General features: G+C 41.7%; 3 protein-coding genes across 3 annotated transcripts; 2 read left to right on the top strand and 1 right to left on the bottom strand.

Moving 5' to 3' along the window:
* Window positions 1–1,440: 1,440 nt before the first annotated feature.
* On the bottom strand, window positions 1,441–2,539 carry LOC142957465 (protamine-like protein). Its single transcript, XM_076099319.1, is given in 2 exon segments — window positions 1,441–1,949; window positions 1,952–2,539. Coding segments are annotated over 2 exon segments (633 nt in total). The 5' UTR covers window positions 2,309–2,539; the 3' UTR covers window positions 1,441–1,673.
* A 1,158-nt stretch (window positions 2,540–3,697) lies between these two features.
* LOC142957540 (citrate synthase-lysine N-methyltransferase CSKMT, mitochondrial-like) lies at window positions 3,698–4,369 on the top strand. The gene has a single exon (XM_076099440.1). It carries the CDS (start codon window positions 3,710–3,712, stop codon window positions 4,367–4,369), a length of 660 nt encoding a protein of 219 aa, XP_075955555.1. The 5' UTR covers window positions 3,698–3,709.
* Window positions 4,370–5,113: 744 nt separating this feature from the next.
* tspan36 (tetraspanin 36) lies at window positions 5,114–11,678 on the top strand. The gene is made up of 7 exons (XM_076099438.1): window positions 5,114–5,327; window positions 8,237–8,428; window positions 8,517–8,591; window positions 9,565–9,660; window positions 10,190–10,336; window positions 10,642–10,725; window positions 10,985–11,678. The coding sequence occupies exons 1-7, from the start codon at window positions 5,268–5,270 to the stop codon at window positions 11,063–11,065; spliced, it is 735 nt and encodes a 244-aa protein (XP_075955553.1). The 5' UTR covers window positions 5,114–5,267; the 3' UTR covers window positions 11,066–11,678.
* The last annotated feature ends 959 nt before the right edge of the window (window positions 11,679–12,637 follow it).

Raw genomic sequence — 12,637 nt, 5'->3', positions numbered from 1 at the left:
GGAGGAGATGCTTCTGGTTAAAGAAAAGTTGTGGAACTTCAAGTAGCCAGACAGGAAAGATGATATCCAACGCCTCATGGAGCAGCACAACCGGCTATACGCTACCTCAACTCATCGTTTTGACTTCTGAAGTTAAAATGAAAACAATTTTCTTTTTCTTTTCAGGAGCTCACGGAAACCCCATAGGGAGGATCTCTGCCTCAAATGCCCCCAAATCCTAGAAACGCCCCTGATGCGGATGGTGCACCTATATTCTCATCAGTCGGGCATGTGAGTTTTTTTGTGTGCTGGTGTCACGATCAGGCTTTGCCCTGTGTGTTCTGTGTCTTTGTTTCTTTCTGTAGCTCCTCACTCACCTAATCAGTTCATTCAGTGCACCTGCCAGTCACACTCGCCTCATCAGCTCATTACTCTCACCTGTTCACTCTATTTAAACCCCTGTCTTTCACTCACTCACTGCCAGATCATTGTGTTTGTTTTCTGTCCAACCTGCCCGTTTTGCTCGTCCTGTTCCCGGTTTTCCAGTCTGCCTGTTCTGCCTTTTCCTGCCGGATTTTCCCCCTCGTCTTTTGTCTTGTCCCTGGATTCCCTGTTTTGTTTTTGGTTCATTAAAAACCTTTTTTCACTACACCTGACTGTCTGCGTTTGAGTCCTCATCATGCCCCGTGACAGCTGGAGATAAGAGGAACCCCAACGAACACGGCTGGTCACGCCCATCAAGCCTCACTGTTTTCAGTGATGATTAGCAGTGTTTGGCAAGGCACCAGCTGCTGTGTTATGACCAGCTGGTTTCACCCGGTAGGCTATTCTGTTGATATAAATCTTCACTTGTGGCAGATTCAGATAGCGTTTCTCTTTCATGTACATGCAGACGCACACAGAACACGCTATATCCTAAAATATGTGTGACCTCATTAGCTGATTGTGTTGAAATGTGTGTGAATAAGACTGCTGAACGCAGTGGTCCCCGTGCGTAACGGTGCGTAAAAGCGCCACTTAACAACGTTCCGCGCGTTCTACTGCGCCAAAGCTGTATCGGAAAATGTCCCCCTTGTCCACTCAGTCGTTGCTCCGCATGGAAACGCAAAAGTGAGCAGTAAATTCAGATTTCGGACACTTATTGTCATCATTTTGCGTCATTACTGACAGTCGAGATGCACAACATTGCATTGTGGAATTGTGAGCTGGACACTCACCCACAGCGTCGTTTTTTTCTTAGACACTGAAGTTAGTGCTAAATGACAACACCCAATTTTCGACGTAAATAATGCACTTAGTCACGTGCTGTATAGCTGACAACAGTAAAGGCCCAATTCAGTTTTATTTTTCTCATATTGTCTACAACAGACCCGTTGTAGACATTAAGAGAGAATATCTCAAATGCTATATGCCATATCCAATTTGTTACTCAAAACTGAGCTAAAAATCATAGACACGCGCTGTAAATTAATATAGGTTTATTATTTCGAATCAATTGCAATTCAGTCCTTTACAGACCACAGCAAGGGTGTATAATAAAAACAGCAGGTTCAGTGTTTTCTATTATCAACATTTTTTTTGTAAAAGCAGACTCAAGTTCTTGGAATGAATGCGGCATTTTGGTCCACTCCTTAGCGGAATTAAACGCAACCACAAAGGCGTTTAGTCGCATTCAGATTTCATTAAAGAAGTTGTCACTTCTTGGCAGCAGCTCTGGTCCTGGTAGATTTAGCGATCCTGCGTTTGGCCTTTTTAGGACTCCTGGGCTTCTTGGCCGCAGCGGGCCTCTTGGCAGGACTCTTTGACTTCCTCTTTTTCTTAGGTGACTTCTTGGCTGCTGGAGTGGCACCTCCAACTGCTTTCTTCGGGCTGGCCCTCTTGACCCTTTTTGCCTTTGGCTTCTTCTTCACCGCCTTCTTCCGAGGAGTAGGGGGGTTCTTGTTCAGCTTGAAGGAGCCGAAGCCCCGGTGCCCTTGGTTTGGACAAGGGATTTGCTGGCCACCAAGCGTTTGATGGCGGTGAGGATTCTGGCTTTGTTCTTCACCACGTCGTATCCTGCGGCCTTCAAAGCCTCCTTCAGGGCTGCCAGGGACACGCCGCCGCGCTCTGAGGACGCGGACGCGGCCTTCAGTATCAGATCTGACACTGTGGGACCCGTCTTCTTCCTTTGAGACTTGCCTCTCTTCTTGGGAGATTTGGCTGGAGCCGCAGAGGGTAAAACACTCACAGCAGAAGACATTGTAACAGCGTTATAGCCAGGATCAAGTGAGTGAGATTGACGGAGCGAAAAAGACAGTGATGTCCCAGCTTGCCCTATTGACAGGTTCATGCTTTATAACGCCCAGATGAGAACCGTGGAGAGTGAGTCGCGCCACCACAGTGCGCCTCTTCTCTCCACCTCAAACTTGATAAAGTCTGTGTTTTCTCCAGCTGGATTATTCTACAAATGTCCTGCGTGAAATGTTGGACATCCGTATAAAAAGCACATAATACGAATCTGCGTAATTTAAACTGTCTCTAGCTATATTTGTATTTCTTGATATAATAAAATATGTTAATGTTTTTTGTGTAATTATATGTTGGCAGTTGTAAAATGTAATTTGAGGCGTGTAATATTTTGAACATTTGAATATTGTTTCACTCTTCTAACAGTCAAGTACCGATTTTTATTACTGAATAAATATAAATAGAAATGTGTCTGAAATAATGACTCCAAAACCTGGTTTTATTACAAAGGTTTTTGTTAAATTAATTAATTTAAAGATGACCAAAGAAGCACATTTGCCTTGCAGACCCGCAAGTGAACTCAGCATAAATATAAACTCATGAAACGCAGCGGCAGGACAGGTGATAATGTGAGATGAAAAAACGTTAAAAGACAGGATACTATAAGACCTGTTGGGTCAAGTTCATATGCCGGCTGACACGCTACATTGACACGATACCTTGACACGATAACACGGTCAAAAACTGTTAGCTTCTCGTCCACACACACCTGATTCTCATTACCAGGCCCTTACCTATATGCACTTTAGGTCAATGTGCCACCCACTGTTCAATGTCAGAACTGCATGTGTAAACCCACCCCATGTTTCCCTCAAAGACAAAATAAAACAACAAAACCACATTATGGCTCCAACAGTAAGTCAGAAAGAAAAGTTAAAGTGAGTTGCAGTTGTGTGCACTGATGTCTTAGCTAATTGTCACCGATATGTTAGCTACAGAAGCTGACCATAAAGTAGCACTTTGTTGTGCAATAACGTCACACTCAGTTGCAAACTTGTTAGCGACACCAAGCTAATGCAGTCTAATATAACACAGCCTGGATACATCAACACATCTATTTAACAGTTTAAAGATGAACTGAGCATTATAAAGTACACAAAGGGAGGATTCAATGCAGGACTGTTGAGTGTATGTTGCTTTTTTATTTTAATGAGCAATGTGAGTCATTTGAGTTTGTCAGCTTGGTAGATTGTCTTCTATTGCCGAGCTTAGTGGCTTCTAAGGACCCAAGAAAAGGTCTTAAATCATATATTAAAAGAAAAGATATTTGACACATTAAATTGATAGATTTTAAATTTACTTTAGCATAAAGTCCCTCCAAATATGACAGAAGGATGGAGGCATTAAGGCAAGTTGTATCTGTGTTTTACTGCTAATGTTCACTCACTAACTCATGTGACATAATCCCATCTGTGTTTCTGCCCTAGCTGAACTGATTGAAAACATGGATAAGAAAGCAACCTGGGACCGCTTCTACACTGAGAGCAGCAGCAGCACAAACACCTTCAAACACTTTGAGTGGTTCTTTGGCTTCGATGTTGTCCGGGACTTCATTATGCCCCTATTGCAGACCAAGCCCCACCCAGACGGTTTGCTCCAAGTCCTGGATATGGGCTGTGGCACTTCTGCTTTAGGGCCCTGTATTTACAGACACTCTCCTCTCCCGGTCCGGGTCACTTGTGCAGACTTTTCCCCCATAGCTGTGCGACTAATGCAGGAACACGTCCAAACCAAAGCCATTCAACCTCACAATCTTTCCTCTCGGCTTGAGTTCGTAGAGCTGGACTGCACACAGCTCCACAAGCACTACGGTTGTAGCAGTGTGGACCTTATAGTTGATAAGGGCACCACAGACGCCTTGTTGAGGTCTAAGGAAGGGAAATGGAAGGCCAATCAGGTGCTGAAGCAGTGTTTGAAGGTGTTGCGGAGCTCAGGGTCTCTGCTCCAGTTCTCTGATGAAGACCCTGATGCCAGGCTGCTGTGGCTGGAGACCGAGGCACAGGAGCCGGGGATGATGGCAGCAGATGTTGGGGTGCAGGAGGTTGGGGAGCTAAGAGGAATGACTTACTACTGCTACCAAGTGACTCCTCGCTCTATTGTATAGCAACTTTCTTCATCTGGATGGTGATAATATTAAATGAGTAAACTACTGAACTGATTGTAAAAAGTAATTGATCAGGTACACAGACAGAGTGTGACTTATCCACCAAACTGGACCTCCACAGTCCGACAGCAGAGACAACAAGAGATCTACTACTTATAAAATAACCTGAAGGTAAAGAATGACCTCTTTATGAAATGATAAAAGTTGACAAACCACTTCTACGCCAAAGGAGATCATGGGAGATCTTTGTTATTTATTGCTGAGGAGCAGAAGTGGGGACTGTGGTCAACCAGTAACCTTTTTTAATGAATCGACAGATTCATGACAGCCTCACAATTCCTGTGAAATGCAGTCATCCATGGATCTTGATAAGATACTGCAGGATTCTAAGTACAATTGTTGGGTCATGGGTAACTTCAGATAAAGTTGCACACCAAAGATGCAATGTCATTTATTTTGAAAAACTGACCAAACAAGGTAATCTTTTCTAAATCAAAGTGGATCCAAAAGCACATTAAATCAAATTAAGTTAAAAGTATTTTCATAGCTCAATGTTAAAACGTTTAGAGTTAAAGTCCTTGGATTTAAGATGAATTCGCCTGTGTGTGATTGTTTCCCCTCCCCTCGGAGGAAGTGGTATGTGATGTGATGTGATGTGATGTGATGTGATTCAGAGGGGGGGGGCTGAGCGGTTGTAGGACCTGCTCTGTTACATCTCCTCCCCAAAGCATGTGACCATGTGATCACAGTCACTGCAGGCAGACAGACGGAGAAAACTTGTGACCAAAGGCAGCAGGAGAAGCAAGCAGCTCGGCGCCCCGCGACATAAAGACTCTGCACCGCATCGCAGACTCAACGGTCCCCCCTTCACTCAACCTCTTCATCTCCGCCAGACAACATGGACTGCGGGATTTTCACGTCCAAGACCGTCCTCCTCTTCCTCAGCCTGGTGTTTTGGGTAAGGCGCGGTGTTATTCCTCCACCTGCGGGCAATCTAATTCATGCCGATGTTCTCTTTAGGAAGGAGAACTGTAAACGGCTTTGCCACCGTACAATCTTCGCCTTTATTTCCGTCGCTCGTCGCTATTTGTTGTTGTTCTGTAGTCTGTGTGTCGTGGGCGCTTTAAGTTTACACCCTGCAAATCGGTTATGTCCTGATAAACATCTTAGCCTGTCCCAGTTTTCTGACTGGTGGAGTCGTTATCGCTTCACTGAACTTCCTCATTTTGACTCTATCTCGATATAGTTCATATATCTGCGTAGGCCATTACAAACATGATTCAAATGATTCCTTACAGGCTATATGAGTAACATTTTCCAATCATGTGCATTTACGTCCAGCTGTGGTCAGGGTGACTGAGCGGGTTTATCTGTCACATTATCAGCCTGAACTCTGACTCACTTAGTTTGACCAGAGTTCATTATGTGGGTTTGTGTATTGTTTGCTCAGCCAATTCACCAGACTCTCCCCAGCTGTCAGCCACCCCTTCAGAGGAAATGGGTTTGAAAGGACTTCAACTTTTCTGCCCTGCTGTGGCTCTTGTCTGTGTAATTTGATTACTGTGAGAGAGAAAACTCTGCATTGCTTTCTCGTAGCCTCACCCTTCTGGTTTCCTCACCTGGAGCAGGTATATTGATTTGATTGTAGGTGTCTTTTCTTGTTTTTCTCACCAGTCGGGCATTACACACAGCATATCCCTACAACAACCGTATGTGACACACATTGAAGCGTTCTTGTTGCAAAGCAGTAAAAATGTATTGAGAGACCTCAAAGCTTCACACACATCTGGATTGGTCCTGTTTTTCTCCAACAGCTCAGTTATGTAGCCCGCTAATCTAAACAAGCTAAATCCATGTATTAGAATCTAACAGTAAGCAGGCCGAGAGTAACCAGTACGGTACTTTTTGGTTTGGTTTGCTTTTAGCATCAATTTTTGTAGTCAGCTTCACCATCATTACTGAATCAAGCAACAGTGCTGGTCTACGCTGTGAGAAAGTGCACATTTTGAACAAGGTTAACTGTAATTTGGGTATAGGAGATAGTTATTGAGAATTATTTATTGTTTTATCATAATTAAAAAAATTCCTTACTAAATCATATCGTGCAGCTCAACATTGTTCAAACCCCCCAAAAGGTTTATTTTACATTCTGAATTTTCAAAAGATTGCAGATATTTCATAGGGAAGATGTGTTCAAAAGCTCCACTGAACAATTAGAATATTTTTGATGTGACTGTAAGAAAAATGTTTTTTTTCCTGTTCAAATTGGGTGATTAAAGGCGAAGATCACAAGTTCAAAGGTCAATGTGCTATGAATGTTTGGAAGCACACGAGCAGAAATATCTTGTCCTGCTTTCTCCCCCAAAACTACCATCAAGTCCTCCCCCTGGACTTTGGTCTAAGACACAGTACTAGTACGTCTGTCACGCGGGTCCTGCTAAAATCACCGAGAGACATCGCCTCAGAGGTTTCTCACATTCCAGAGAGGTGGCACCGTGCATGGGCGCTGTATGTTGTGTAAGCCTCTTTGTGCTGCTTCTTAGGCACAGGATCAGAATTTCTGGAAAGATTAGGGGTGAGCGGTGGAGGGGGGGGTGTAACAACCCCACAGTGAATCCCGTGACTTTGGAGTGATTAACAGAAGTGAGTCATGTGGCTGAAGTGGAGGATGGATTGTTAGGCTGCACATCACACAAATGGAAACAAAGACAAGCACACAAACTATAACTCACACCATTACAGGGGAAGTGATACTGAGAATGACGCCGATCCGCAGACACCATGAGGGGGGATTTCTGACTTTAAGTAAGAAAGGATAGCGGCGCCGTCTTTTTGCCACACATTTAACATCCCTCGTGCATATTTGCCTGACAACATATTCTCATATTCTAGCTGAATATGATTCACACAAACAGTTACAGTATATAGTACAATTGAGTTTCAATACAGTGAGTTTCAAACTGTTGATGGGATAAATACTTAAGAGCCATTGTTTTTTCTTAACAGTCATCTCTGTTCTTGAAGTTTCTGTAGCTTTGACTATCGAGAGACTTTTGGGGGTTTTTAGAAGCAGAACTGCGTCATTTTACAATGAAAGGAACAATCTGTTTCAAAGCGGCCGGTGTGATTCCAGTCTGTACTGTGCGCGCACAAAATTGGCCAACCAACACGCACGTCTTGTGATTGGTGAGCTCACTGCTGAAGTATGAAAAGCATAACTACTAATGCCTACGTCACAGCTGAAAACACATCAGTGACCTTCACAGCCTGTGTTCATCACATGAGATCACAGCAGATAATAGGAGAACAAATCTCTTTCTGATTTATCTAACAGTCTTTCAACAAGCAGCTGATCAAGGTTACTTTCCTTACTATTTTTTGCTGTCAGGTCAGCAGACCAAGACTAAACTGACTTAAATGCCATATCAGTATTCATGAATGGAAGATTTAAAAATGGTTGTTTTCTCTCAAATGTGTGCTATTTGATGTACAGAATTTGAACATGTTTTTAGCTACAGCATAGAGAGGAAAACACACATCATGTGACAAATCCCTTCAGTTCTATCGATGTGTGTTGCTTTGTTAAATGCAAAAAATTAAGTACACTAATGGTTTGATTATTCCCAGAATAACAACGATGTCAAACATACAGAATAATAGGAAAACTAATGTCTTCTATTGATCATTAAAGAAGAAAAAACATGTTCTTTGTTCTCAGCGCTTAACTGATTATACATGTAATAGAAAAGCATTCTGATCTGTATGCAGACATGTTAAATGTTTATTCTCACCATAACCATATGGCTAAATTCTCAATTGTGAGTTAACACCTTGATGTGTAACATATGTCGTTTCTCCTCCCGGCAGGTTGCAGGAGCGGCGTTGGCCTATGTCGGTGCCTACGTGATCAAGAGCTATGGCAAATTTGACAGTTTCATTCAGGACAAGTACACATTGGTCCCAGCAGCTATCATCATTGGCGTCAGCGTGGTGATGTTCATCTTTGGTCTGGTGGGATGCTGCGCCACACTGTGGGAGTCCAAAGTCGGGCTTAGCTTCGTAAGTGTGTGTGAGCGTTCATGAGCTTTTTGTTTACCCTTTCAGTTTATTTTATGCACTCATTTTCTCCTGTTTTCTCTCACTGCAGTTCTTTCTGATCATCATGGGGATCTTTGCAGCAGAAGTGGCTGCTCTGGTATGTAGCTTCATCTACCAAGGCAAGGTGAGTCACAGATAATATGTGTGTTCTGTCACATTGGGCCTCATTCACCAAATCTCTTCTTGAAACACACACACGGTTTTCACAATGATTATGACATTCACCAATGTTAAAATGCTGATTAAATCATTTACTTATAGTAATAAAGTAGCCGCTTACAGTGTTCATTTTGGGTCTTTTCATACATTGACAGGATATATTAAAAAAATTATACTGTGACTCTATTTTTATATTAAGCAATGATGGCCTACAGTTTATATTCAGGCTTGATAAGAATTTAGAAATGCTCTAAAACATCCGCCAGGCTGTGGCTTAGTAGCCTATTTGCACTACTGATGTAACTGTATATGTAAACAGCACAATACTGTGTTAGGCTAGAGCCTGATTACAATTTGAAATACAATAACATATATTTTTTTATATATAAACATCAAATGTAGATATTTGAATAATGCACAGTACAGTCATTTGAAAAGCTTTTGAAACACTCAATAAAATTCAGTAAATAGCAAAGCTGTCTATTTCATTACTTCATAGAATAAATATACAAATGTCAATTAGGTGGTAATCTGCATGAGAAATAAGGAAAAAGAAAGAAATCATTATAATAATCATCCGCTTATAGTAATCAATTCGACCCGGAGAATCGTGATCACTACAAGAGGTTTCCACTGTATTTTACAAAGCATTATAATCTATTACAATATTAAAAATCACTACACTGACACGCTCACACTGAACGAGTGACATGCACCTTCTTTGTCTTACCTTCACTCCTGACACTAGTAAAGTACCATAAGTACCTCCACTTCAGAGACACACGACCCTGTAGGGTGTTTACTTGTGCTGATTAGGATCGACTGGCAGGATGTTTTGCTGCTGACAGTATGTTGTGTATTTAATTTAGTTTAAATTCTACTGTGGCACATTTGTACGTGCCTGCCAACATTGTGTTTTTTTTCTTATGTCTGTCCAGATAAACGGAGACCTGGAGCGCTCCATGAATGATGTCTTCATGAAGTATGATGGACAGGGCGCTGAGACCAAAGCTGTGGACTACCTGCAGACTCAGGTTGGTGTCATATCCTACTGTCTATAAATAGCTTTGGTTTCTCAGTACTTGCATTCTCTCTTAATTTCCTACTCTTTTGCTTTAATTTTACTCCTCAGTCTATATTTCTCTCTCGCCTTTTTAGACACGGATACTAAAACACAGTATATTGTTCATTTTGTTGGTGATATATTTGTTTTATTACTTGCTAGTACTGTATTTCAATATCACAGTATATGGTAAAAATATATAATGTACGTGTTCCTAATGCACCAAATTGACAGCTCTGGGTCTGTGAGATGTCATTCTGGGAAATGCAGTAGTAGTAGAAGATTAAGCAGGTCGATTGAAAGTGTGAGGGTCAAAAAATATCCAAGACATCATCACACATTCCCAAATAACTTTCTGTACCGTGACTCGCTTAAACATTATAGGTTGATGATGCAACCTTCTCATAAAGTGTCAGTCTTTCCTTTTCTCTTTTTGACTCATTTTGTTGTCTTTTAGTTGTATATTCACTCCTGTCTGTCCCCTCTTTGTCTTTGTGCAGTTGCAGTGCTGTGGTGTCATGAATTACACCAGCTGGTCCAACACCACCTGGTTTAGCAGCAACAACAACACCGTACCTGCGTCCTGCTGTAAAAACAGCACTCAGTGCACTGGCAGACTGGACCAACCGGACCAACTTAACACACAGGTCAATACTGCGGAAGCACACATTCCTCTATTTGACGTACAGTAAATACTGTGTGTACATGCGGTTACATTGAGCTGTTCATTTGGTATTGCCTTAGAAATGCTTTTATCTGCTTCTCCAACTGCGACTCGGAGAAGACTTTGAAACAGGATTTTATATTTCATTGAATGCTTTTAGGACTCAAAATATAAAGTCTACAAACAATCTCCCACCACTGAGGCATTAATGCAATAGCTACCCTTCAGACAGACATTGTTCAATGATGTACACAGTGTGCACTCACTGTACTTGTGCGTGTATTTTAGGGTTGTGAGGTGAAGCTGGATCGCCTCCTACAGGGTGTGTTGGGTTACGCCATGCTGGTCATTCTGGGCTTCGCCATCATCAAGGTAAAGACGGTCACATCCAGTTCAGCAGCTGTGAATGAGCATTACTGTAATTCCCACTCTCTGTTATCAGTATGCAGTGTGCGACACTCAATGGAGTCGTCCATTACACCACCACCTACTAAATGTGTAATATGTTGAATAATCTATTCAAATATACAAAATGAAAGTACTTGACCTGGTCCCGTCACATATCACATGAGCCTCCAGAAGATAGATTTTAAGAGCTCGAGTCTGACTACCTTTAACTTTTCTGTTGCAGTTCTTTGGGATGCTGAGCGTTTGTGTGATCACCTGTAAAACCGGCAGCCGGAGGATCGGCTACCAGCCTCTGTATGCCTAAACCACTTCAAGCAACCACCTACCACCTCATCATTTAGCTTGACTAGGTTTTACTGACCACTCAATCAGCAGTAACACATCCACGCCTAGTTGTATTTAAACAATGGCATGTAAAGTACACACAAGTGGCAGACAGTGTCTCGATATTAATTAAGGGGATCTTGCCAGAGCGTTCCTCCACATATGAAAGCAGCACGAATGTTCCTCTGACTTGTTAAATCATTTTGCTGAATGTGGTTTTCAATTTTGAGTTATTGTTGTCTACATTTTCCACTTTAGAGATTTTCCATAAGGTTGAGTGGCCCAAGGTCTCTGCACTGGTTCAGCCCAGCTACTGTGTTATTCTCTGATGAAGGACTTCAAACTGTATTTTAAGCTTTTTGTGATTGTGAACAAAAGGACAGCGGTTTAATGTTTTCTTTAGGGTTGCAATATTTATAGCCAACTGAATGACTCAATTTAATATTAAAAAATATATATATATATATATACATACACACGCGCACATTTTATGGTCAGTTAACTGTATTGAGTTATGTGACAATTCTAAATAGCTAGACTTTGGTTGTGTTTATCATGTTTCTAAATTAAAATGGGTGAACATTTCACAATAATTTGGAGTTTGGAGCAGTTCATATCACATCATTGGTGTTGTTGCCTTGCCTTCAGTGTTTTTTGTGTTTTTACAATCTTCCATCAGTCTATATAGATGGGTCATACTGGCAGTTGAACACGTGTATTATGTGTAATTATGAAATTAGGGGGAAACGGCTGTGTCTAATCCTGTCGTCGTGTTGTGTCATTTCCTAGCCTATTTTCAAAAAGCAGGATAATTTAACAGCAGACCAGTGTTGCAGAGCATCATATGAAACGTGTCCCAGAGCGGTTGTCTCTCTTACCTCTTGACTCTGCTGATAAAGAGGCCCTTAGTGCCGTACATACGGAAGATAGTAGCGTTCATCTTACATAAACCTTGTCAGTGTTCAGAAAGATTAATGCCAGTATATGTCCATGCTCATTATAGTCATCAATCATTGCAGAGCTCAGATTAAAGGATAAGTCACCTGTTGATGAGGCTGTGGATTCAACTCATTTAAACCAGTTTAATTCAAATCTAAAGTGTTTCTTTACCATTTTCATGTGTGATGCATTCAAACCAGCTATGTATCAACCTGATTGTCTCCCCATTATAGTATCCATTAGCATCAACTGCAACACTTTATCATGCATTATAGCCTGTTGCTGTTGTATGTGTAGTGGCAGTAACAAAGAAAATCCTGCAGGTGGTGTTAAAGAACCTGCTCTGAGTTTAGAGTCAAAACCAGCATTTGTCGTGGTGGAGGGGCCTAAAAGACAACTACTCTGTTCGGAGGTGGTAGAAGATAAATGAGTTATTGTTTTTGTATATTTAAGGACAAATGCATGCAGGAAGTCTGTGTTCAAACAATGGTACACATATGATTTGCAGATGTTTCAAAGCTCAAAGCCACACAATTATTTATCTGATTCATATTGACAAAACGTGTGTGTGCGCGTGTGTGCTGCTGTATTAATGACCTCCACTTAGGTCACT

Source organism: Anarhichas minor, unplaced genomic scaffold, assembly GCF_050575085.1.
Source record: "Anarhichas minor isolate MPS153535 unplaced genomic scaffold, ASM5057508v1 ptg000025l, whole genome shotgun sequence".
In the NCBI taxonomy this organism is placed as follows: Eukaryota; Metazoa; Chordata; class Actinopteri; order Perciformes; family Anarhichadidae; genus Anarhichas; species Anarhichas minor.
Note: the sequence above shows the minus strand (reverse complement) of the source record. Positions and strands in the feature narration are given on the sequence as shown.